Source organism: Antechinus flavipes, chromosome 3, assembly GCF_016432865.1.
Source record: "Antechinus flavipes isolate AdamAnt ecotype Samford, QLD, Australia chromosome 3, AdamAnt_v2, whole genome shotgun sequence".
Lineage (NCBI taxonomy): Eukaryota > Metazoa > Chordata > Mammalia > Dasyuromorphia > Dasyuridae > Antechinus > Antechinus flavipes.
In genome coordinates, this window is record NC_067400.1 from 561,921,283 (window position 1) to 561,948,512 (window position 27,230).

At 45.6% G+C, this 27,230-nt stretch overlaps 1 protein-coding gene across 2 annotated transcripts in view; it reads right to left on the bottom strand.

Annotated features, from left to right (window-relative positions):
- Positions 1-4,703: 4,703 nt before the first annotated feature.
- STK40 (serine/threonine kinase 40) overlaps positions 4,704-27,230 on the bottom strand; it is a 60,671-nt gene continuing 38,144 nt past the window's right edge. For both annotated transcript variants that reach the window (XM_051987701.1, XM_051987702.1), the window contains exons 7-11: positions 17,044-17,159; positions 9,378-9,522; positions 8,968-9,087; positions 8,210-8,294; positions 4,704-7,171 (exon numbers count right to left, since the gene is read on the bottom strand). In XM_051987701.1, the coding sequence (XP_051843661.1) occupies positions 6,953-7,171; positions 8,210-8,294; positions 8,968-9,087; positions 9,378-9,522; positions 17,044-17,159 (685 nt within the window). In that variant the 3' untranslated portion in view covers positions 4,704-6,952. The remainder of the gene's footprint in view (positions 7,172-8,209; positions 8,295-8,967; positions 9,088-9,377; positions 9,523-17,043; positions 17,160-27,230) is intronic.

Sequence of the window (27,230 nt, forward strand, 5' to 3'; positions counted from 1 at the left end):
GCCCCTCTCTTGGGACTTCAGTTTTCTATTTGTAAAATGGGAGGGGGGAGGACTTCGGGCTGGGTTATTTCTAAGATCCCTTCCAACTCTAATACCATATTCCCATGAACCTAATGAGATTAACAGCTGAAGGTCTGTGATCCTCTTCAAATGAGAGGCTGAATAAAAGCACCAAAAAACTCTTTGACCATGTGATTCTGCCCCCCCCCCACTCCATTTTAGTCAGTGGGGTACCATCTTTTTCATCAGCTTAACACTATCCCTCTGCCATTCCCTCGCCTCCCCCTACTTGTTTCTAAATTCCCACCAGAAAAATCACTCTCTGATTCAAACAGTTACCATATTGGGGAAAGGAATATAAGCACTCGTTAAATATCTACTAGCCAAATACTGTGCTAAACACTCTAAATTTTACCTCATTTGATTGATCCTCATGATGACCGTAGGAGCTATTATTCCCCATTTTACAGTTGAGGACACTGAGGCAGACAGGATGTCACTTGCCCAGAGTCTCACAGCTAGTGAGTATCTGAGACTTGATACTTGTCTCTCACTTTGGTGCTCCATCCGCTCTAGGGGGGGATCACTCACTTCACAATGTGCAAAGTTACATAGTGTCTGGGAAGACAGGAAGTCAGGGAGGTCTACACAGAAGGGCTTTATCAGAGAGCGGTGTCCTTAGAGAGGGACCTGATGGTGGAGACTGCTGGGTTTCTTTTTGTATGTTCAAGGCAAGGTCCGTCACTTTCTCTCTGTGGGCCTCAGTTTCCCCATCTATACAGGGAGCTCCCTTCTTGGGCAATGACCCTCTCGTGGTCATCCCTATCCTACATCTTCAAGTGGGTTCCAATTAAAGTCAGTCTTCCAGACTTTGTGGGATACCCAGTGAGACCAAGGCAGCTAAAGACAGAGAATGCCGGGGCAGAAAATGGCTTACAGAGGACCCAAGTACCCAGGGGGCCCACTGGTGATGGAGGCAGGTATAAAAATCACTGTGATGATAACCTTACACCCCCAAATGGAGCTATGGCTGGCTGGGATCCCCCCTAGGTGGACAGAACAGGAGAGAGGAAGGGGAAGCGCGCTGTGTGCATACAGTAGGCTCCTCAAATATCCACAGATCCTACAGATAACCCCCGTTAAACAGAGAGGGATTCCATGAAGTGATTGACCGCTCCAGGGGTCCTCAAACTACAGCCCACGAGCCAGATGCGGCAGCTGAGGACGATTATCCTCCTCACCCAGAGCTATGAAGTTTATTTAAAGGCCCACAAAACAAAGGTTTTGTTTTTACTATAGTCCGGCCCTCCAACAGTCTGCGGGACAGTGAACTGGCCCCCTATTTAAAAAGTTTGAGGACCCAAAGCCCCTTACTCTCATGCTCTGCAGTCAGATTCTATACACTAGGTTAGATTTTGTAACAGATTCACCAAGAAACTGCGGGCTCTGCAAACAGTGTGGGGCTCGATATTTGCAGAGATTGACTCTGCAAATAGCAATAGAATCTGCAAACAATGACCATGGCCCCACACAAGCAATCTGTACGCTTGCTTGCAAGTAAGGGAGGAAGCTGGCCATCACCAAAGGTTTTTAGCCCTGAATTTTGTGGCTGGATGGTACCTGAGATCTATAAAAAAGCAAGGTTTGAGCAGTTCCAAAGAAGGATTTATTATATGTGCACAGATACACACACACGTATGCACACACATTTGGGGGAGATTGTATCAAGCAAGAAGAACAAGGGCTCCCCACTGCTTCCCCAGCTCCTTCCTGGAAAGTGGACCAATAATGATCATATGTGCCAAGTCCCCTGGTAACAGGTGTTGGGAACGGCTGTGGAGATCTCGTGTCCTGACATGTATATCCAAGAAGTCAGAGACAGAAAGGTCCCCGGGACACCACAGATATTCCTAGTAGCAGGTTTTCTTTTGTTTGTTTTGGGGCAGCAGAAACATGGAAACAAGGCAGTTGGGAAAGTTAAATTGTAGAGTTGAAAGGGATGTCTTATGACATAATTAACAGTAAAGGTGAGCATCTGCCTTGAAGTTAGGAGGACCCCAGTTCAAATCTGGTCTCAGACACTTAATACTTCCTTACCTGTGTGATCTTGGGCAAATCACTTAATTCCAATTGCCTCAGGGGGAAAAAAAACCAATGAAGATGAAAAACATAGAGAAGCACAAACTGATATAAAATGAATTAAGATTACAGACTCCAGAGTCAGAAAGGATATTTGAGGTTACCTAATCTAAGTCTCATTTGAGAAATGAGGCTGGAGAAGGTGCATCTGTGAAGAAAAGAGGCTATATTGTGGTATCCCAATCAAGATATCATGTTATATATTTCTATCTTATTTAATATATATTAGACTACTTGCCTTCTGGGGGGGGGGAGATGGGAAAAGGTGAGGAAAACTGGAACAAAGTTTTGCAAGGGCTAATGTTGCACAATCATACACATGTTTTGAAAAATAAAAAGCTTTGATTTTAAAAAATGTTAAACATTTCCACACTAGTTATGTTGTGAAAGAAGAATAGGAATGAAAGATAAGTATGGAAAAGAAAACACTAAACAACAAAAAAGTGAAAATAATCTGCTTCCATTTTCAGTCTCCCTAGTTTTTTCATGTTTTGTTTTTTCCTTTTTAATTTTCCCGCTCGTTCTTTCTCTGAATATGGATGGCATCTTCCACCCCAAGTCTTTTGGGATTGTCTTGGATTGTATTGCCCAGGAGAGCTAAGTCTATCCTATCTGACCACCACACAATCTTGCTGTTACTGTGTACAATCTTCTCCTGGTTCTGCTCAATTTACTTGCCTCAACTCATCTAAGTCTTTCCAGGCTTTTCTGAAATTGGCTTGCTCATCATTTCTTACAGACCAAAACTATTCCATTGCATTCATGTACCACAACTTCCAATTCTTCACCACTACAAAGAGAGCTGCTATCAGTACTTTTGTACACACGGGTCCTTTCCATTTTCTTTATGATCTTTTTGAGACACAGATCCTAATAGTGGTAATGCTGGATCAAAGGGCATGCTTTTGGGCACAGTTCCAAATTACTCTCCAGAGTGGTTGGATCGTATCACAACTCCACAGCAATGCGTTGGTATTCTAGCTTCCCCCAAATCTTCTCCAACATCTATCATTTTCCTTTTCCATCATATTAAACCAATCTGATAGGTGTGAGGTGGTATCTGTCTAACCCATATCCGATGCTTTGCTGTCTTGGGGCTGGGAGAGGGAGAAAAATTTGGAAATAAAATTCTCATAAAAGTGAATGTTGAAAGCTATCTTTACATGTAATTGGGGAAAAAATACTTTTAAGTGGAAAAAAGAATATTATTTAATTAAGTAAAATAATGTTAGATCTTTGCCCTCCCCCAATATAAAGATATCAGAAATAATAAGAATAATAATAGGTTGAGAATGAGCCTCCAAACTTGGGAAATGAGTATTTGGTTGGGGGATGCTCTTCCTTTAAGGAACTGACACTCTTTGGGGAAAAGGTGGACAGATCATCCCCTAATATGAGACTATTTGCATTCACGTGGGTATGACCTAAGAAGTAGATTTGCACATTCGTTGCCAGTCACGCCGAGTCACAGATCTGGAAGGGACCGTGGAGTTACTGAGTCGGGGACAGCGCGGTGCCCAGGGAGAGAGCACTGGCCCGGACTCCCGAGGCCCTGGCTCAGCCTGGCTTCAGACACTGGGCAGGACCGCCCCCCGACCGTCTCCAGAAGAAAGGAGGGAGTCTTTCCGGAGGCAGGCCCTAAGGCACAGAGAGGGGCAGCACCTCGGCCAAGCTCACCCAGCGGGTGGGGCGGCCTTGGGTTGGGGCTCGGACTGCAGCTCGTTTCTCGGCGACCTCCCCCGGCCCCGTCTGTCCGGCTTTGTGCCGCCGGCCTCGGTGGGCTCTGTGGGGACCTCGGGGATTGGGCCGGGGGGCGGGCTCCCACTGCGGAAGGGGCCCGTAAGCGCCGCTGGGAGCTTTGGGGGGAGTTTGGCTCCCTGGAACACGGTCCGGGCCGCATCTTAAGGGGGTTCCCCAGACAGAGGGAAGGGGGCCCGACCTCGGCCGGAAGCGGCCGCTGGGACAGGGCCGGAGCTGGCACGGCCTGGGACTGGCCTGAAGTGCCCGGCTCCCCCGCCGCCCTCATTCCTCCCTGGGTGGAAGGGTGGGGAGCTAAGTGCTCTCGGCTCCCAGGCAGGCTGGCGCGGGGGCAGCGCCCTCCTCGGCGCTCGAAACCTCTCCTTGCAGCCGCGGCCCATCGTGGCTGCTACTTCTGCCGCCCCCGCCTGGCCGAGGCTCCGGGAAAACGCAGACTAGGGGCGGGAGGGCCCCAAGAAGGGGGGGCGGGCTGTGCGGCGCCTAGGGCCCCAGGTCACTGACCCCCTTCCTCCCCCCGGCTAACTTCCTGCGACTCCTACAGAATTCACATTTCCGGGGCAACGCTCCCCACCTCGGAGCCCAGGGCACTTCCCCGGCTGGCTTTGGGGCCAACACTTGGGGAGCAACGCCTCCGGGGACCCCAGGAGCCGGTCTGGGCGGGGACAGGCCGGCTGCGCGTCCCTCCCCCCCCTTTTGGGGCCTTGGCTGCCCTCTGGTGTCCAAGCCTGCCCGTTGCAGCCTGGAGGGAGGGAGGCTCCTGGGCCCCGGGTGTCCCCAAGCGGCAAGAAGCGACACACGAGCCGGCGTGGTTCTACATTAGGAAATTTTATTGCAGACATGCAGGAATAGTTCTGATGTAGTACAAAAATAGGTCTTTATACAAATTTTTTTGTGACTTTTACATTTTATTTTGTTTCTTTACAACCGGCCTTCTCTTGGGCATGTTTCACTCCCGCTGAAACACGGACTCGGCCTCCGGCGTGCCCAGCCCAGGCCCCCGAGGACCGCCTCCAGGCCCCGGCTCCCTCTGCCCTACAGACCCCGGACAGGAAGATTCAGTATGATACAACTTGGCAGTCCCCAGAAAATATTGCTTTGAAAAGGAGGGAAAAGACCCCCAGTCAGCGAGAAACAGAACTTTCCTAAGAAGGGAGGTGGGGGGATGGTGAAGGGGAGCAGCTGGAGGGGAGGAGGCTGCAGGGTGTGGGCCCGGCCCTGCTCCACAAGGGGAAGGACACCATACCAGCCGCCACTTGACACTGGACTCAAGGATTGTGATTCTGCTCCCTTTAGAGCTTTTTTATTTCCTTAAAAATAAATATAAAAAACAAGACTGCTCCCCCTGTGCCTCCTTTCCCGATGCTGGGCTGGGGTCTGCGTGGGCACTCCCCTGCAGTCTGGGAGAGGCGGGACTGCGGCCCTCTGTGGAGAGGTTAAGTGCCTGGGGTCACTGAGATGTCTGTGGGCTCACACATGAACACACAGGACACGGAGCACAGAGCTCTCCCCAAACAAGGAGCCAAGCTAACGGGGCTCCGGCTGGGCCCTCCCTGGCCCACTCAGCCCCTGCTAACTTGCTGGCAAGAGTTGGCCCCATTTTTTCCAGATGGGGAAACTGAGGCACAGAGGTTTGTAACTTGCCCAAGGTCACTCACAGTGAGTCAGCATAGGGGATCCAGGATGGGGGAGAACCAAGGGCAGTCTCCATCTTCCTTCCTCCTGCACTGTCTTGGGGGGTGGGGTGGGGGTGTGTGGCTCCAAGGGGCCCTCGGTGCTACAACTGTAGGATTGGGGACATCATGATCCAGGCTAGGGATCTGTCAGCACTAGAGCCTCTCTCCTCCCTGGAAGGAGAGCGGGGATGGGCAGAAGGGCAGGAAAGCCTGGCCTGGAGGGCTCCCTGGGCAGAGCTCTGAGGAAGCGTTGGGGGACGGGGGACAAGGGACAGAGGGCTCCATCTGGCGAGACAGGCATCCAGTTCACAACAACGAGGCTCAAAAGGAAGGATGGATGTGTCTGTTCTGAGCTGGGGGGTCGGGGCCTCCTCTTGCCCAGGAGATTCTAGGGGCACCCACGGGCCACAGATGCTAGCCACTGAGGAGAAACAGAGCCGAGACACCAGGCTGCCCCCCACCCCAGCGCCCGGCCCAAATCTCAGACTGGCTGTTCTGAGGAACGTCTTTCACATTGTAAGTCATATATTAGATCTCTGTGTACCACGATGAGTGTGAAGATGTGAAAATCAGAAGTAATGCAAGTGTACGGCACCTCAGATAAGCTACGGAAAAAGGAACACAAATAGTGTCAAAGACCTTTTAAAAAAGAGGGTGCTCACTAGCCAAAGAGGGGGGCGGGGGCTTCTCTGCACCCCCCTCACCTCCGGCAGGTCTTGGTGTCTGCTGGGGTTAGCTTGGACAACTGGCCGTGCCTCCCGTGACTGCTGGGGTTGGGCAACGGGGCCAAGCCCAGACACAAAGAAGGGGGAGACAAACTAGCTCCTTTCTGTAAAAAAAAAAAAAAAAATAATAAATATTTGGGAACCAGGATAAGATGAGGCAAGTTTCTTGAAGCTTATAGAAGTTAAGGTGAGGAGAGTTCGAGGAGGCTGGGGAATGGTGGAGCAGGGACTTGGAAAGAGGGGGAGACAGGCTTTAAGAAACGGTTGCTCCAACTCCCACCACTCAGCTTATTCAACCCCCCTGGAGCAGCTCCTCGGAGCCGCTGCCCGGCCCATGCAGCCAGAAGGACCCAGGGCTCTCTCCAGGGCACTCGTTCCAGAGACAGCATGGTTGGTTAAAAAGACAGAGGTAGATTAAAGTCATGATTAAAAGCAGATTAGTTGTCTAGGCTTTTCAGATTAAAAAACAAACAGCTGATCGATCATTCCAGACACTAACAGAGTGTGTTGCTCTGGAGAAAGTGGCCTCCCTCCAAGTGGTGGCCAGAGGTGCCCCAGGAGAGCTGAGGTCACCCGCCAGGCCCCGGGGGGCCGAGGGCAGGGGTAGCTATTGCTGTTGCTGGAGAACGGGCACCGCGGCCGGGCCGGCGCCCCTCGCTATTTCCGGAGGTAGCGCTGCGCGAGGATGGCTGCGTCCAGGGGATTCATGGGCTGGGCGTCCCGGCCCAGCCGCCGGACGGGGGGCACGCTCCCAAACTGTCGCTTCTGCAGGAAGCTCCTGGCCTCGTGCAGGGTGCTCTTCTCCTCAGCCAGGAGCAGCTGCTGCCGCATGTAGTTCTCAAACTCGTACTGGGAGCACTCCTCTGTCACCTTGGCCTGGTGTGGGGGGAACAAGGGTCCCTTGTCAAACTGCTCCTAGCTGGGGTGGGCCCGTCCTCCGCCATCCCAGGCTCTGGAGCCCACCGTGCTAGTCAGAGTTGGCAGGACCTCTGGAGGTCTCTCCAGCCACACAACTTATTTCAGAAAAGGGATGGGAACGGCCCCCATGGGCCGAGATGAGTCAGGGGCAGAGCCGGACCCCCCATCTCCCTCACCCTCATCCCAGTACCCAAGGTCATGGCCAATTTGGGGCAGCACAGGCCTTTCTCAGTGGCCCGGGGAGGGCCCGGTGTGGGTCGAGCACCATTGGACATGAACCCCCCGGGAGAAGCCTTCTGTCTGCCTGGTGACGGCTGACAGGACGGAAGGGGAGAGGCTGATGGGAAGGCCCCCAACGGCTCAGGCCACGGCACGGCTTGGCTGGGAGTGGGGGGCATGAGGAGAGGGAGCCGGATTACTACTCTGACTTAGCAGAACCGCGGAGCGCTTGCCTCCAAACACCTGCCGACCCATCTGCCCTGAACTAGACCGTCCGGAAGCCCTTTCAGTGCATCTCCAAAGCAAAACGAACGTGTTGGGAGCAGAGCTTTCCCCGCGTGACAGCGAACATGGGAGAGGAAGGGACAGAATGAATCATTCAAAGAATGAAAAGCAGGAAAGGGGAGTGAAAGCCCCATGAGTCAGAGGCAAGACAAGGGTGGGCAGGGATAAGCCAGGCAGAAGGGGAAGGGAGCTGCAATTAGCAGCTGCTGAGGGCAGGAAGCTGTGTGTGTGTGAGAGTGTGTGCAGCCCCCTAGTCATAGAAATCCTGGAGTTAGGGGGCCCTTAGAAACCGTATCCAACACACTAACAGAAGAGGCGAACGAGTCCATGACAGGACATGTTAACTGGCTGGTGTCGGCCCCTGTCCCCCACTCCAATCCTGCCCTCTTTGTCCAGGGAACCTCTGAGAAAGGTTACTGCCCAGGCTGGTGCCCCCTTTTCCCCAGAGGCAAACCTGCAGGCTCCCGCCTCTCCTCCCAGCCAGCCCCTCACCTCCTGGGAGCTGTCCGAGCTGTTCATCTGGTCATCAATATCTGGAACCACCTGCAAAGGCCCGCTAAGTGAAGACACCGACTGCCTGTAGGGGAAGAGGCCGCCATGTCAGTGCCGACAAAGCTTCTGAGTCCTGTGCCCTTCATTAGCCACAACCATCTTCCTGCAGTTATTTAACTCCAAGTCTGTCTGAAGACTGTCTCAAGGGCTCCCTGAGGGTGTGACTGCATACCCCTGAGGATGGGGAGCTCACCACCAATCTGAGCGCTGAAAAATTCTGCAAAACACGAGTCTAATCTCCTTCCAAATAATGACCTTCAGAGTCTGGAAGGGCCATCAGGCCTCCCCTGGTCTTTCTTCTTCATGACTAACACTGGGCTCTGCCCCCTTCCACAGACCCTCCTATTTCGGTGGCCCCTCCTTCAGTGTGAACCCCAGATAGGGTCTGTGCAGGGCAGAGCAGAAAGGGAAGGTCATGGTCCAAAGCACCTCATTTTGGCTTAGAGTCTGTACCATGGAAGAATGTTTCTTCTCTGGGAGACAAGAGAGTCCTTTATATCACAGGCCCCCTAAAGTCTCATTTACATCTGAATGCACGTGGCTGCTGGGCACTAGTCATGAAAACTGAAGTGAGAAAAGGCGCCTCTGTACTGAGTGGGGCCCAGCTGGGAGACCCTGCTATTGCCCCCACCCCTCATAGTAGCCTGCCCTGGGGTCCTAGGGCCCAGGATTGCCCACTATGTCTTTGATCTACTCACCAAGAGGCAATGATGGCACTCAGAGACTCGAGTACTTCCGGAGCCGCCAGGCGCTGCTGGGGATCGAGGACTAGCAGCTTTCGGATGAGACAAACAGTATTCTCAGAAACCCGGCCATCCCTGCCCCAGAGAGAGAGGAAAGCAAAAGGGGGCGTTGGACTCGGGACTCAGCACCTGGGACAACACAGCGGTGATGGGCTGCGTGGGGAGCCCGAGAGCATTAGGAAAGAAGGGTGAGCACCGTCAGGAGGGAGGCAGAGACCTTATCTCTGGCTCAAAAAGTCTCCCACAAACTGCGGCCATCGCTTCTCTGCCAGCTTCTGCTCTGGGGTCTCCCCATCCTGCCCTGTCTCCAGGCACCCAGGCCTCGCCTTCACCATGAGCCCCCGGGGTCCTGAGCCATGACTCACTCTGGGATCGTGTACTCGGCAGCTTTGATTTTCCGGAAGAGCTCCTGAGGGATACTGTCGTAGAAGGGGAACTGCCCGTACAGCATGGTGAAGAGCACGACCCCTAGGGCCCACATGTCGCTGGGCTTCCCTCGGTACGGACGGCCTGGAGGAGGAGAACAGAGACTGCTCAGGCCGGACCCAGCAGGCCTTTCAGCGCCTGCCCTCCGCCCACCTGCTGTGCCTCCTGCACAAGGCTCACTCTCTTCCCATTTCCACTTGATCACTTAGCTAGCTTTCAAGGTTCAGTTCAAATGCTTCTTCCTTCACTTGTCATTCACTCATTCATTCCAGGCTTCCCAGGTAACAATGCACCATGCAAGGTGCCAAGGGGAGAAAGAGAAATAAGATACAGCCATTACCCTCATGGGGCTTCTAGTCTGGATAATAAGATCTACATGTAATAATGGCCGAAAAGCATAGCAACTACTAAGATTAAATCAGAGGAAGAAAGATCATTTGACTTCAGAGACCAGAGCAGAGGACTCTATAGGGGAGACAATATTTAAGCTGGTAAAGATGGATGGCAAAGCCCTGAACAGGCTAAGAAAGAAAGAGGAGGGAGACATACTAATGGGAACAAAGAACATCCTTGAAAGTCAAGGAAGCCGGAAGCCTAGCTCAGGGAAGAGCCCTCCTGAGATGGGGCAGCCAGAAGCAGGAAAGCCCTGGCTGGAGCCAGACTGACCTCGCCCCCTCCCCTCCATACCCTCATTCCCAACATGGATAGATGGGCCTCTTAACCTGTGAACACAGAATCACCGATAGACTCAAACAAGTGGAAGGGACCTAGGTCCTGCAGGGGCCTTGTCTCTTCTGAATTTATTATATGATGTTAAAGGTTCTCAAACCTTCTGAAGTGATGGATGCTTTAGATACTCAATAATGATCCACAGAACCTTCCTCAGGTGGTCAAGATTTGATTATATCTTTAAAGCAAAATTAAACTAGTTGGTAAGGCAACAAGCTACCTTGTGAGCAGGGATCATATTAACAAAAACAGCGACCTCATCCCACCCAACTGCTCTCTCTCAGGGGACAAACCCACAGGCCTCTTCCCTGGCCTCATAGTTCCTGACTGGGAAGCCCTGGGAACTGCTGATTGCTCTCGCCTCCCTGACACCCCAAATCTTTCCTCTGGGTTTTTTCAGGGTACCACATCCTCCTGGCTCTCCCCCTATCCATCTGACAGCTCCTCATCCAGGTCATGCTCTCCAACTGCAGAATTGCACAGAATTCTGTGTGCTTGCTCTTCTTTCTCTATACTACTTCGCTCATTGATCTCTTCAGCTCCATGGATTTAATTACTATCTCCATACTGATGATTCTCAAATATTCCTATTCTGCCCCAAATTCTTCACTGACCTTTGGTCTTGCATCTTTAACTGTCTTTCAAACTGGGTGTCTAAAAGACATCTTAGACTCCATGTCCAAAACAGAACTCATTTCCCCCAAGCCTTCCCTATCTCCTCCCTTTCCTATTACTTTCAAGAGCAACACCACCTTCCCTAATGCTCAGACTTGATACCTTGGAGTAACTTTGGAATCCTCACAATCTCCTACCTTGCATATTCAAGCTGTTGGCAAGGCCTACTGAGTTCACCTTTGCAATCTCTCCTGAATACGCCTAATAGTACTGTTTTATGAGAAATGATCAACAAACAGGCTAATTTCAGAAAAACCTGGAAAGACTTTTCTGATGCTCAGTCAAATGAGCAGAACCAGGAGAACATTGTACACAGTAACAGCAAGACTGTGTGATGAACAGCTAGGATACACTTAGATGTTCCCAGCAAGACAGTGATCCAAGATAATTCTAATAGACTTGGGATAGAAAATGCCATTCATACCCAGAGAGAAAACTAAGGAGAACAAATGTAAATGAAAGCATACTATTTTAATCTTTTGTGTTTGGTTTTTCTTGTGTTTTTTCCCCCCTTTTGGTATGATTTTTCTTGCACAACACGACAAACCTGGAAATATATTTAAAAGTACTGTATATGTACATCCTGTATCATTAGATTGCTTCCTATGTTGGGGAGAAGGGAAAAGAAGGAAGGGTAGGAGAAAAAGTTTGGAAACCAAAATCTTACAAAAGTGAACATTGAAAACCATATGCATTTGGAAAGATAAAATATTATTAAGACCAAAAAAATATGCCTCCTGGTCTCCTGTGCTATTGTTCGAAGGAAGCTCCCCCATCATCTCACACCTTGATTACTACCAATACTGTCTATCTCAAATCTTTGTTCTAATCCATCTTCCATTCAGCCACTGAAGTGATTTTCCTAAATTATACACCTTATCATGTCTCTTGCTCACTCACTTCCCTCAAAAAATTTCCGCAGCTTCCTATGGCTTTCAGAATCAAATACCAAATGCTCTGGGATTCAAAATCCTTTCTAATGTAGTATTCTCCTACCTTCCTTATACCTTTTCTCCTTGAAATTCATACTCTTCAATCAAGTGACACTGACCCTTCCTGGCTATTCCTTGAAGAAAATACCCCATCTCTCAGTCCTAGGCATTTTCCCTGGCTGTCCCTTGGGGTGGAGATGCTCTTTCTCTCTCTTTTAAAATTTTTAAAAATGTTATTATCTTTATTATTATTTTTAAAGCTTTTTGTTTACAAACATACGCATGGGTAATTTTTCAACATTGACCCTGGCAAAACCTATTTTTCCCCCTTCTTTCCTCCACACCCCCTCCCCAAGATGGCAGGTAATCCAATACATGTTAAACATGTTACAATGTATGTTAAATCCAATATATGTATACATATTTATAGTTTATCTTGCTGCAGAATAAAAATTGGATTAAGAAGAAAAAAAACTGAGAAAGAAAACAAAATGTAAGCAAACAACAACAGAAAGAGTGCCACAGTCCCCTCTCTGGGTGTAGAGCCATCTACATCCTTAAACAGAGATGGCTCTCTCCATCACAAGTTATTAGAACTGATCTTAACCATCTCACATGGAAAGAGCCACGTCCATCAGAACCGATCTTTGTATAGTCTTGTTGTTGCCATGTATAATGATCTCCTAGTTCTGCTCATTTCACTCAGCCTCAGTTCATGTAAGTCTCTCTAGGCCTCTCTGAAATCATCCTTCTGATCGTTTCTTGCAGAACAATAATATTCCATAACATTTATATACGAGAACATATTCAGCCATTCTCCAATTAATGGGCATCCACTCACTTTCCAATTTCTTGCCACTACAAAGAGGGCTGCCACAAACATTTTTGCACATGTGGGGCTCTCCTTTATAATCTGTTTGGGATATAAGCCCAGTAGAAACAGTGCTGGATTAAAGGTATGAACAGTCTGATAGTTCCCAATTGCTCTTCAGAAACTCGATCGTTTCACTTTATCTACAATGTATCAGTATCCCAGTTTTCCCACATACCCTCCAACATTTGTCATCTTTTCTTGTCATCTTAGCCAATCTGAGAGATGTGTAGTAGGACCTCAGGATTAGCTTAATTTGCATTTCTCTGATCATAGTGATTTAGAGCATTTTTCCCCCAAGTGACTAGAAATAGTTTTAATTTCTTTATCTGAAAATTGTTCATATTCTTTGAATTTATCAATTGGAGAATGGCTTGAATTTTTATAAATTTGAGTCAATTCTCTATATATTTTAGAAATGAGGCCTTTATCACAACCCTTAAATGTAAAAATGTTTTCTCAATTCATTGCTTCCTTTCTAATCTTATCTCCATTAGTTTTGTTAGTACAAAACCTTTTCAATTTAATATAATCAAAATGATCTATTTGGTGTTCAATAATGGATTTCAGTTCTTTGGACACAAATTCCTTCCTTTTCCATAGATCTGAGAGGTAAACTATCTTGTGTTCTTCTAATTTGCTTATAATATCACTATGTCTAAATCATGGACTCATTTCAACCTTATTTTGGTATATGGTTTTAGGTGTGGGTCAATGCCTAGTTTCTGCCGTACTAGTTTCTAATTTTCCTAGCAGTTTTGTCAAATAGTGAGTTCTTATCCCAAAAGCTGGGGTCTTAGGGTTTGTCAAATACTAGAATTCTATAGTTATTGACTATTTTGTCCTGTGAACATAACACATTGCACTGATTGACTACTCAATTTCTTGATGCTTTCTCTTTTTATATCTCCTACTGGCTTCTCAGCTAAAATCCTACCTTCAACAAGCAGCCTTCCCTAATCACTTACTCCCAGTGTCTCACCTCTATTATTTCTTATTTATCCTGTATATTACTTGCTTTAAATATATTGGCTTGTTTCTCCATTAGATTGTTAGCTCCTTGAATCAGAGACTGTTCTTTGCCTCCCTTGTAGCCATAGTTCCTGGCATATTAGCACTTAAAGTTTACTGACTATTAACTATTTAAACATCTAGCATTTACAAAACACTGTAGTAGGGGATGGATAGAGGTTATAATAAAATTTCTTTTTATGCTCTTATCTAGATAACTATAAAATAAATGTAAACTTTCAAATTTTATGTAGTTAATGCTTTTTGTCTGATCTTTACTAATGCCTAGGAACAAATGCACTAATTATGAGAATGTCATTTGGAGAAGGAAGATTATAAGAACCTAGATTCAAAGAAAATTTGTGTTCCCTTTTATTAGACAGAAATCTGCCTCCTGCTAACCCCCTGCTCTACTTTGTTCCTAGTGGAAGTCTCTGGGCCAGCACAAAACAAGGGTGATCCCTCTGATGATAGGCATAAGACCCTCCTCAAACTCTCCTGCCAAGTCTTTTCTCCATACCAAATCTCCCCTACCCCCTTCTCCCCTCCCCCCCCCCAAAAAAAAAAAAACTTGATTTTTTTTTTTTTTTACACTCATCTCTATCTTCCTAGAAGAGTTGATCATATCAGTGCTTGGAATTATTTGCTTGATCATTTACATCAACTTGCTTTAGAAAAGCCATTAGTTGTCTACCAATGCTTAAACTCCTTAAAGACCTGACACGGAGTGTTAGGAAAGTCCTGTGGACAAAGGCTTGTCATGGAACATCTGAGACTGCAGGCAGACTGGGATTTTAGAGCCTAACGTTTATTTTTGTTAATACGTTTATTGTTCAGGCTTCTCCAGAGGGTGGCTTTTTGACTTTTTGAACCAGTATTATTTTGCTTCATGGGTAATATTCAACCTTTACTGCCCGAGGAAGTTCTGCCCAGATTTGTTAGCTGGATGCACACTGTGCATGATGTACATAATGACCACTTCCTTTTGGGCCTCGGGCCAGGACAGCATTTGCAAAAGAGGCTTTTTAGACCGGAAACAACAGATTCTGAAGTCCCTTTAAAGGTAGCCATCTCAATGGGCAGAATAGTGGTCTAGACACTAGATGTTACTTGTTCTCAGATAGATTTCATTGACTTGACCCTTCTGCATGGAGCCGGAGTCCCTGGTCTCCCTAATGGGAAGGGCTCAAGAATGCACTGCTGACAGACAGGAGGCTGCCCTGGCTCGGGCCCAGCCTGAGATTCCTGCACCAGCCCCATGCTCCCAGGTCCCAGCAGTCAGCTCTGAGCTGCCTTGGCTGCCTGACTCGGGACATTATTCTGCTCTTTGGAAAAGAGCTGTCTCCCCATCTGTCAGGCTCCTCCAAGGAGGCCCCTCCTCTTAGATTCTCCAGCCTTTCTCATCTGCACACCCAGAGAAATATATGAAGGCTCCAGAATTCTGAGCCCCGTTACAGTCCCACTGATGGGATAAAAGACACCAAGTCTTCTGACTCAGCCCTGAGTCACCAATGCAGGATTCACCATTCACACTAATTATTCTTAGCTCTAAACAGCTAAAAAGCCGTGCTGTGCTCTTTTATCTGGTCTCCAGCTTCTTCCCTCCCTCTGCAGCCCTGCTGCGGGTATCTCCTACTTGCTTGCTGATAGAATCATTTAGCTGATGAGCAGGCAGCTTTCCTGTGAGATAGCCAAAAGCCGTCAGCCACGGCTTCCTTTCCCAGGCCAGGCAATGAAGAAGTTCCTCTTCACTTCAGATTGTCAGGGGAGCGCACGCTCTTCTCTGCCTAAGTGATAATGTGCTCTTTGGGGGCTCCTGTCCCGTCCCCTGGGGGGGGGTACCCAAACTGAGACTAGAGAGACAGGTCTAGGTTGCCCAGAGCCTCTCTGTCCTCTGAGGAGGAAAGGGCACTACAGTATCTTTGCCAAGAAAATCTCCTGGACAGTACAGTCCATAGGGTCAGGAATGAATAACAATAGGGGCTCCACTTTCATGCAGGAATTGGCGCAAAATGCCCAACTCCATCCAACGAACTTCTCATGGACTGATCTGTAAACGGAAGCTTGGAAGGTTTGCAAGGTTCAGCAAAGAGCGAGGGAGCAGACATTATTACTCCTTCTCTGAGATCACTGCTGTCAGCTAAATTTCCTCCTTCCTTTTAAACAAATATCCCCACTTTTCCTAACAAGTACAGACTGAGGAGACAAGGGAGAAGGCTGGAGATGACAGCAGGAGAACTAAACAGCTTCTGTTACCCCAAAATGAGGCCACCTGTTCACGCTCTGGGTGCCAATCAGCCCTTGGCACCACACAGGCGACACACACATGCATTTATTTCACGGACACTTTTAGGGTATCAGCATTCCTGACAGGTGCCAGCTGCTCCCAGCAACGGTCCCACCACCACACCTCTCCAAATTGCCTTTTAGAAATAGTTAAAAAAAAAAAAAGTCTCCAATATCTGAGCTTAGGGTTAAAAATGAACTCTACCATCATTATGGCTTCATACTGCTGTCTGGGAGCAGAAACAGGTACCTTTGCCAAGGTGATTAGGCTAGGTCTGAGGAAGGGAAGGTGAAGTGGGAGCGCACAGAGGCAAAGATTGGCAGAGGCTGGTTACTCCCAAATACCAATGAACTTGGCAGCTGCTGCCACCATTTCCCCCAGATGTCAGGGAGGCCTGTCCTACTTAGAAAACTTCATGAAGAAACTGACTTTCTTTTTTTCTTTTCAAAATTCTAAAAGACGAGGCTCTCTCTTGCTGAATATAGCTAATTTTGTGATGGGGATATTCAGCTCATAATTCTTTCAGTTTTATATTTCTGCAGCTCTCCTTGAGCTTTTAACACTCAACAAGTCTCAGGGACCAGAGAAAGAAAATTTACAAATTGTACTTGCAAGAGACTTGTCCAGTAAGAGTCCACTAAAAGTGGCTGAAGAGCCTAAACCCTAAAGAAAATTGGAATATACCATGGATCTCTTCAGTTCTCTGACATGTCTGAAAAAGTGGAGAAATCTGATTCCTTATACTGTAACCTATTCAACATGCAAAGGATTGCTTGCCATCTGGGGGAGGGGGTGGAGGGAGGGAGGGGAAAAATCGGAACAGAAGTGAATGCAAGGGATAATGTTGTAAAAAATTATCCTGGCATGAGTTCTATCAATAAAAAGTTATTAAAAAAAATAAAATATAAAAGAAAAAAAAAAGAGAGAAATCTGATCCTTTTTCCATGTTAGTAAAGAGCAGGAATAGATCCAGAAAGTCCTAGGGAAAGCCTCTAAGACTGAGTATTGTACAAGAGTCTCCCTGAAAATCTAATTTGTTAGTCACAGGAATTTCGAGATAGAAGAGACAATTGTACTAGGTTTTTGGACAAGTTACATACCACTGAGCACATCTGGGCTGATGTATGCTGGGCTCCCTCTCTGATCCTTCAGCAAGTCATCCTCACTCACAAGGTGCTTTCCAAGACAGAAGTTGGTGATGGTTATCCTGTGAGTTCTGGGAAGAGAAGATAAAGAGACATTCAGTCAACAAATAACTGGCATCTTTCTTTTGCTTGCATTTGGTGTCTTTTAAAAAAAATGTTTGCTATCTTTCTTTCAAAAAATTTCAATATTTTATTATTCCCTAATACATATAAAGACAGCCTTCAACATTCATTTTTGTAAGACTTTGTATTTCAAATTTTACTCCTTCCCTCCCCACTCCACAAGACAGCAAGCAACCTGACATAGATTAAATATGTGCAATTCTCTTAAAACTTATTTCCTTATTTGTTATACTGTGCAAGAAAATCAGACCAAAAGGGAGAAAAATATAAGAAACAAACAAATCAAAGATGAAAATAATATGCTTCAATCCATGTTCAGTCTCCATAATTGTTTCTCTCGATACGGATGGCACTTTCCATCACAAATCTATGAAAATTGCCATGAATCTCTACATTATTGAGAAGAACATTTGGTGTCTTTTTAAATAGCAAACCTGAAGTTAGGGAAGTCTTCTCCTCAGACTTAGGAAAACCTAAAAATCTCACGTAAATCTCATGACCCCTTCCCACCCTACTCTCCCCCCCAAAAAAACCTAAAAAATATTTCCAATAAATATTTTGAATTCAAGGTAGTCTGCTTGCACCTCAGAGAGGTACACAGGGAGCAAAAGAAGCAAAACCAGCATTTGTTCCAATCTGGCCGATCCAGTTGGCACCCTCTTGACCACCCTTTGCCCTGCTGGTCCCTAGGCTAAACATCCGGAGCTACCTGTAACAAGCTCAAAACAAGAAAGAATCTATTTGTAGTCAGTACAAAAGGTCACTTGCCCGTAGGGCACCTCATTTACTTTAAAGATTCAAGGCAGGCAAACTACCTAAACTGTATCCTAATCTATCTGGCATCATTACAGGTAGGGATGCTGGAATTCTCTCTGGAGATCCCAGAGGGATAAACAAGACGGCACTGGGTCCCAACATTTCTGTTTATTGGTACTTTTATGACCCATCACACTGATACATTATTGGTGGAATTGTGAACACATCCAGCCATTCTGGAGAGCAATCTGGAATTATGCCCAAAAAGTTATCAAATTGTGCATACCCTTTGATCCAGCAGTGTTTCTACTGGGCTTATGCCCCAAAGAGATACTAAAGAAGGGAAAGGGACCTGTATGTGCCAAAATGTTTGTGGCAGCCCTGTTTGTAGTCACTAGAAACTGGAAATTGAATGGATGCCCATCAATTGGAGAATGGTTGGGTAAATTGTGGTATATGAATGTTATGGAATATTATTGTTCTGTAAGGAATGACCAGCAGGATGAATACAGAGAGGACTGGCGAGATTTACATGAACTGATGCTAAGTGAAATGAGCAGAACCAGGAGATCATTATATACCTCAACAACAATACTGTTTGAGGACGTATTCTGATGGAAGTGGATCTCTTCGATAAAGAGAGCTAATTCAGTTTCAATTGATCAAAGATGGGCAGAAGCAGCTACACCCAAAGAAAGAACACTGGGAAATGAATATAAACTGCTTGCATTTTTGTTTTTCTTCCCGGATTATTTATACCTTCTGAATTCAATTCTCCCTGTGCAACAAGAAAACTGTTCGGTTCTGCAAACATATATTGTATCCAGGATATACTGTAACCTATTCAACATGTAAAGGATTGCTTGCCATCTTGGGGAGGGGGTAGAGGGAGGGAGGAGAAAAATCGGAACAGAAGTGAATGCAAGGGATAATGTTGTAAAAAATTACCCTGACATGAGTTCTATCAATAAAAAGTTATTAAAAAAAAAAAACTTTTATGACCCATCCCATCCTGACCTGATTCGGAAGAGCTACCCCTTAGTCCTCTAAACTTCCAACCTATTTCTGCAGATTTAACTATCACTCCCCCTCATCCACAGACTTGATGCTCCAATTAGGCAAGAATATTTAACCTTCAGGAAAATGTCAGCTCCTTGTGGTAGACACTACTTTGTGTCTACAACCTTAGCCCCCCAATCCAGTGCCTTGGCAGTGACTCCCTTCAAATTTGGGCTGAAATATTTCCTACTGGAGGTCTTTCCTGCTTGCCACTCTCCTCTTGCCTCCCATATTCTTTTTTATGTATCATGTATTTCTGTGTGTACATGCTGTTGCTTCTCCATGTTCTCCCCCATCCCCTGCCCTCCACTAGAATATAAGCTTCTTGAGAGTCTGCATCCCCAAATGGAGAATGTCATTTGGTACATAATGCTTCCTGAACTGAATCCCAGAAACAGAGAATTTGAGGGCTAAATAGACAGGCTCTCTAGCCACCATCTAATCCAAACCCTCTATGACATTACTAACCAAAGATTATCTAGTTTCTGCTTGAAGATCTCTGCCATGAAGTGGGAGAAAGTATGAGGGAAGAAAGACCCACCACTTTCCAAAGTGAAACCCATTTCACTTTCATATTGCTCTAGTTTTTAGGAAATTTTCCCCAACACAAAATCTAAATTTCTCTGCAGTATCTGCCGATTGTTTGAGCCTAACCAACTCTAATTCTTCTTTCACCTGAGAGTCCCTGGACTACCTAAAGACAGTGGTCACGCTCCAGGTCAACAATATCCAGGATTCCTTCAAGGTCCTTTTCCATGCTGGTTGCCTTCCTCTGAACACTTTAAACTGTGGTGCTTGGAACGCAACATAGTCTGGAGAAGGTATGATGCTTTGAGCCCACCACCTTCTCATCCCTAGGAGCCAGGAGAAGAGGCCACCATGTCTTGCTGCTGACTCACAGTGGAGGCTCTAACTTCCTCAGGATCTTTTTCACAAAAAATGCTGTCAATCGGAGGGGGGTGGGGGGGGTGGGGAAGAGAGAAGAAGGGTCGGAAAGGAATCTTGGGGGAAGGGTGATTCTCAGGGTCTCAAACCCTGCCGACCTCTGGGGAGGAGCACACCCTCCTGTCCATAAGAGAAACTCTCAAGATAAGCAATCTCATTCAGTTCTGAATTGAAAATCAGTCTCTCAGACTCATCAGGAGATCAGTCCTCTAACCCCTCCTTCTCCCTCCCCCTTCTCCCCTCCCCCGGCCCCCTCCCTGGCCCTTGGGGTCAAAGATCAAAGAAGTCCCAAACCTCAGAAGGCTAATAAAAGATGACTGAACCCCAATCTTTGCTAAATGCCTTTCTGGACTCAGTCCACTGGGTTTTTCTCAGTATAAATCTTTGCTAATTCCTAACAGGACTTTGCTTGCTAAGAAAGTGGTTTTCTTAGAGTAAATAAACCCATTCTTTGCCACAAACCTCATGCCTGTATTCATTGGGGTTCTTTCTCAAAGCCTGCCACTGACCAAGATGATCCCATTGCTGTTAAGGGATCTTTTCAACCTTCAATTCTCTCACCTCATCATAAATGCTTCTGAAACTGCAGTGGCCCATCAAGAAAAATCAAGATCCTATATGAAACTCTTCTCTGTTTGGGTCTTTTCTAGAAGGGGCTAGGAATACGTCTCCCTACCACCTTGCTTGGGGTAAATTTGCTTATTCCTTAAGGTTCTGCTCAGCTAGCTGCTTATATACCTGAAACTCAACAGGAAGAGAATGAGCTGTGATTCCTCCTATAGCTGATCTCTGTTTATGAGGCCATGTAAAATATCTCATTTGTAGTATATTTAGCTTCCTCTTCTACCAGCTCTTGTGAACAAGGACTATATTCTCAAGTCTTTTCCATCTCTCCAGACAAAAATGGCTTTATCTCTTTTTGTTGTATTTTGCATTAGTCCCACATTTTTATTGGTCTTATTTAAACCCCATTTGAGAGCAAACTGTGTTTTCACTTCTATATATCTCCTAGCATTGAGCACAGTCTACTGATATGTAGTCAGTGTTTGATAAGTATTTGGGGAATGGTAAATAAATGCTCTCCCCTTTCCTCAGGTCTTAGAAGTAAGCAATCTTATCCTGGCTTTAAAGATTAGCAATGAACTCTAGAACTGAGCCTGATTTAATTTCCTTTAGAATAAGAACTACAATCTTTGTCAAGGAGAGAGCACAGCTCATCTTCCCTAGCAGAAAGAACTCCAGGGGATGGGGCAAGTCTGAGTCATTTGGCCATCTCAACCCTACAGCTTCCCAGAAGAAGGGAAGGTGGAAGGATTGCCTGGCCCTGAAGCAATAGCTCACACAGGACTTAATCATTCTTTGCCTTTTCAAAACACTATTTACAAGTCAGTGCATGCTGGGCCGATGAGATCATCTAAGGGACTGTCCAGGAAGTAACTGAGCCAGTTCAAGGAGGCAGCAGCTCAGCCACCAGCAACAGAGAGAACTGTAGAACTGTAACATAGAGAGAACTCTACATTATCCTCCCTTGGTCTTAAAAGTTAAGAACAAAACAGACACAGGAAAGAATTTCTTTTACCTCTGCCATGAAGAAGATGCTAGTTCTCCCTCCCCCCATAATAATATACAAGTAGGCCAGCTCCATAAAATAGAGTCAGGCCTGTACCAGTTAATTTAGAAATTTTGTATTTAAATTAGCAGCCACCCAAATGTTAGGGATTGCCTGGTATTATTTAGTCAAGGAAGTCAGCTCTAATTTATAATTACAGAATCTAGTTCCACCTCAATGTCACTACATAATGCTGGGCTAAAAAACTAAACCCTTGAATACACAGCTTTTCTAGATGGTTAACCTCTGGATACATCTTTAAATTTGCTCACATAGCAAACTGCCTTCTTACTGGGGAGAAAGAGAGGAAGTAGCCAATTTGGGTACGAGCCCAACCAGTAAAGCTACCCCCAGATTCTGCTTGTTCAGAAGACAAAGGAAATGTGAGTCCAGCCTTGCCAAATTTACTCTGGATTTAGAAGCCAGGAATATTTTTAAGTGCCTTCAAGTAATTAAATAGGTTTCCATCCATTATTTTCATGTGTATAGCTCAAGAGCAAGGATGAAGGGCTATGTACTGTAACCATTCTCCAAACCTACCATGGGAAAAACCCAGAATTAAAATTTGTTTTTACATATAACTGAGGGAAAAATACAATACTAAATAAAACTGAAAAACAAACAAACAAACCCAGGATATATCTACCCTTCCCTTCCTAAATCTCCATGAGAGACTCATAGGAGTCAGGGGCAAGCTCAGGAGTTTTCCAAAAAAAGGACTAGAAGCCTTCTTTTCAAAACAGAAATGGTAAAAGGTAATCAAAAAGGATTAAGAGAATGGATAGGGAAGAAGCTCTTGAATGTGATGTGGCTTGTGTGAGTGGTACTTGGTAATTATTTAGAAAGCAACTGGGTTTTAGGGTTTTGGAGAGATGCAAGGTATGAAGAAAATGAGGTATTTATAATGGGCCTGGGAAAACTGTGACACAGTTGAGAAAACTGGCTTTCTTTGCTCCTGATTTTCCTCTTGTACAATTCTCACTCAAGTCCTTGGGCCCTACAGTTCAGCTAAAGACTGGACAGCAAGTAAAAAGCAAAATGGGAACAGCCTTTCCAGTAACTGTCAAATGTTTCTTCCCACTCTCAGGAGTGGGCAGAATAGCATCTCACATATCCAGTAAGAACAATGATACAGTCATACTAAACTTAATGTTATTAATTAGTTCTGGGCATATATAATTGGATTGGGAGGGAGGAATAGAGTTCCATGGGGAAACTGTTACAAAACATTGAATAGCCATATAAGGTTACATTAGATTTGCTTTTATTGTGAAATGACATTGATTTGGGAGACCTTAAAGGATACATGTCTTCACTCAATTTAATTTTTAAAAGTTCACAGTTTATAAGGTAAATACAGAAAATACCAAATATGCCACAATAAAAAATTTTAAAGTGTCAACATTGTTCTGGATTTGCTGATCTTTGGTATAATAAAGGCCTGTGTTTGTTTATGTGTCAAAGATTATGTATAGTATGCCCTTTTTGGGACTGAAATGAATGTTGATCACACAGGACCAGGTAAAAGAGGTAATAATCCAATGTTTTAATCCTCCCAAGGTTTTTGGAAAACCCAAAGCCACAGAATTACTTTAGCAGTGTCCTCCATTGCTTACCTTGGCACAAAATAGGTGGGCAAACACTGTGAATAAATGGGACAGGGAAAAAATCTCAAGACTCTAAAGCTAATCAGAGGCTGTTTAACCATTAATTCTGTAAAAAGCAGCCTCCAAAGGTTCCAAATCCAGGGTTTAAGGATTAGTGAGCAGTAGCCACTGGCAAACACCATTAGGGTCTGCTTCTGGGAAGTGGACTTTATGGACAAAGCCCAGGGAGGAGACAAAGATGATGAAGCTCTTGAGGTCCCCAACTTCATGGAGCAGCACACACAAATGTGTATGATACGCTATAACCAAAGAGGAACAATTGAGTCCCAGTGCAAGGGGTTGATCATTTCCAGTGCTAAGGAAGGAAGGCAGTTGGTGGTTTTGTGGGCACAAACACTTTCGGTGACAGGGACTTAGTACACAAAAGCAGCTGCCCTTCATGGGAAGGGAACAGGAAGTGTCAGGGCTCTGAACCCTGCTGGGTTGGAGTTGACTGTAATGAGTCAGAACAAGGCAGGCTCCACTGGTAACCTGTTTAAGGGCCTGTCCCGTGTTTTCTGACTTCCCATATGAATACCACTTTAGGAGAGTGAGTGTTCTGACTACCTGACCCTCATTTAGCTAGATCTCCAGGCAGTTTTTATTAACTAGATGGCACAAGGGATATACATGTGCTTTCAGATCAGTTCATGGGAACTGAGATGTTTTCCAGCAATCCCAGTAGTCCCTTGAAATGGGCCAGACTGCAGCTTAGCGTGGCAGTTCCGCAAAATGTTTTTAAACTACATGAATGAGCCTATGAAATTTTAAGAGTATTAATTTTTGTTTTAGACAAGTTTCCAGCACTGGAATCATTTGTCTTAATTCAGAATTCCTCTTCTTAGTTTTTGTTTTCTGGACTGCATAGGGCTTTAAATAACAACACCAAGTCAACTGAGAATGGCTATCACATAAAAAGACAAAAAAATTATTTGGGCCTTCAAGCTGGGCATGTTCAAAGTGGTTTAAGTAGAATGGTTTGGCTTAGCTGTACACATTTGTTTTTAAGGGAAAATTGGGGGAGGGGAAAGTTGAATGGAAAGTGAGTGATGGGGGGAAAAAAAAAGAACATCAATAAAACATTTGAAAAATGAAGTATGACAAGCTTGGCCCCACAAAGGAGAAGATACTTCCCCCTGCTCCTTGGCAGAGGCTGATGTGCATGGGTGTGGAACATTTGCATAGTATATCAGAATGTTTGGGATATTTTTTCTTCCTCTTTTTCTTTTTTTGTAAAACAATTTCTTTTTTATAAGGGAGGGCTCTCAGAGGAGAAAGAAGGGGTAAATCTTGGTAATGTAAAAACAAAAGATATCAATAAAAAATTTTTAAAAAATGTTTAGTGCAAAGGTGACAGCGTGCTTCTAGGTAATTTGACATCTTCAGTTGACTTCAAGGACAATTATGCAGGAATACATGGGGACATTTCAGTCATGTCGATGGTATGGGCCCTGGATGAATCTTTTGAAAATCATCAAAGTAAAAAATGGCCAATTGGGCTCCAGAGTTCATAGAGAAGATCAAAGATCATTAGAATAGAAAAAGTTCTTAACCTGACATCTGCGAACTTAAAAAAAAAATTATCTTAATTCTATTTCAAAATAGATTGATTTCTTTGTAACATTGTCTTTTTTCTGGGAAAGACCCCAAGGGCTTCACCAGACTACCAAAGGGGTCCATCATAAACAAAGCAAAAACGCCTCAATCTCACCTGACTCCATTTTCTAGATTTAGAAACTAAGGCATACTGGGGGAGGGAGGAGGGGAGGATGGGAAGCATGTGCTCTGGCTCTTCATTCTTAGCACTGGCAGCAGAACAGCTTTCTAAAGTTGGCATTTAAGATTTGCCAGAAATCTATTTTGTATAAACCTACACAGTTGCACTGTACTTGGTGAAGCCCAAAACTCTTTGCAGGCAGCAACTGTTGATTTGTCTCTCTGCCCCCAGCTCCTAGTACAGTGCTTGACAAAGAGCAGCAGCTCTTTGTCACACTGAGGAAACCTTAATACACATATGATTTTGGATAATCGCTATTTCTCTGGATCTTAACTTCCTCCACTGAAAAATGGGGGTTGGACCAAATGACCTTTAGGGTCCATTCCAGCTCTAAATCCTCAAATATTTCTTTACCAATAAAATGAGGGATACACACAAATTATTGTCGATAAGGACCCAGATCTAAATCCCATGGCTCCCAATGACTTCTACTGAGGAGGTAGCATGGCTTTCAAAAAAAGCAGTGACCACCTTAGCTTGGAATTGGGGGAAATCCTGTTGTCAGACTTCCTCTTTTGGCCAGCCCAATCTCTTCCTTCTCTGCAAATCTCCCCCAAATCTTACCCTTCCTGAGTTATGTCACCTTTTAAAAATTACACTTCACTTGCCCCATTTCTCTTGTTCTGATTTTGTTCCAGGTGACACTGCAAGCTAAGCTACCAAGCTGAACCTTTCTGCTTTGTCCCGTTGGCAGCTGAAGACTGACACCCGAACCTCAGGGGGTTAGCCAAGGCAGTCTTGGGAGGAGGAGACACTTGGCAAGCTGGCCCTCAGAGAACAGAGGACCAGGCTTAGTACCAGTATCCTTTAAAACTGGGACAGCTTGAGGGCTCTGTGAACTATGCCGACATCACGGTGGCGGGGGGCCATCACCAGAGGGCCTGGACTTCAGAGGCTGCCTTCGACATATAGAAGCTGGGCAAGTCATTTCCTTTCTCTCAATCTCCATTTCTTCATCTGTAAAGAGGGGATAGTCTATGTCCTCCTAACCTCACAGGGCAGCTGTGAAGAAAGCACTTTTATACCTCAGAGTGGATTAAAAGATGAGCTCATACAGCTTGGGGAAGAGGGTTGTGAAACCTCCATTCCTCTTAGCCCAAGAAGGAGACAGAGAGAAAGGCCACCGTTGTTCTCCCCTCCAACGCCAGCGCCAGGGTGGTGCAGGGAATGGCTCATCTCTGTCACTGTCTCTTGAATACCTCGCTCAGTGCCCGGCACCCCGCACCTGGCACTTAATCAGTGCTGGCGGATGGGACCTGACTCTCCAAATCTGAAGATGGAGGGAAGAGGCTTCTTTTTTAGTGTTCCCCAGAGTAGAACTAAGGCTTAGCCAAACAGGAGCCCTTCCTTCAGGTTAGAACAAGACATATCACCAAGAGTCAAGGAAAGCAGAAAGTGGGTAGGGATAAAATCTGGTCAAATCCCATGTTTTATGAGCCTGGCTGATGACAATACAAGATAAGCCCTTTCACAAGTCTGTCAATGTGCTGCCTGGCAAAGGATGGCACGTACAAAACAAGATGAAACTATGAGGTCTGCTTTTCAACCAGAAAGAAGGTCACAGAGCCTGATCATCAGAATTTATATGATGACAGAATATCAGAATATTCTGATAGAAACCTGGATATCCCCTACTTCGACTCCATCATTTTACAGAGGAGGAAACTGGAATTGGAAAGGGAAAGTAACTTGCCTCAAGTCCCTAGACTACTTGATGGCAGAACCAGGACTAGAAGATGGACTACATGATGTGTCTTGAATAATGAAAAAAAGAAGGGGGAAGAAAGGGAGAGAAAGATAATGAGAGGGAGGGGAGGAGAGAGGAAGAGAAAGAGAGTCGGGAGAAGAGAGAAGGAGGGGGAGAGGAGAAAGAGAGAGAAGACAAGGAGAAAGGAACTCTTCTAAACTAGTGGGATGGAATTGTGGCACTGAATCAATGTATTCAAGAGGAAACTCTTGAAACTGTAAAGCAACAGCATCTAGCCTTCCATTCTAGCTCCATTAGCTCTGCATGGGAGGTGAATAGAGTTGGTGACCTTGGAGGAAGGGCACATAGTCGAAAATTAACCTTTTGTTCTTAGTTTAGATAGTCACAGAATTCTTGAGCAGAACCAGCTCTGAAGTATCATCTAGTCCTACTTCCTTCATTCTATAGATGAGGAAACTGAGGTTTAGAGAGGGGAACAAATGGCCTGACCCAAAGCCCCTGAGGCAATCAACATCTCTG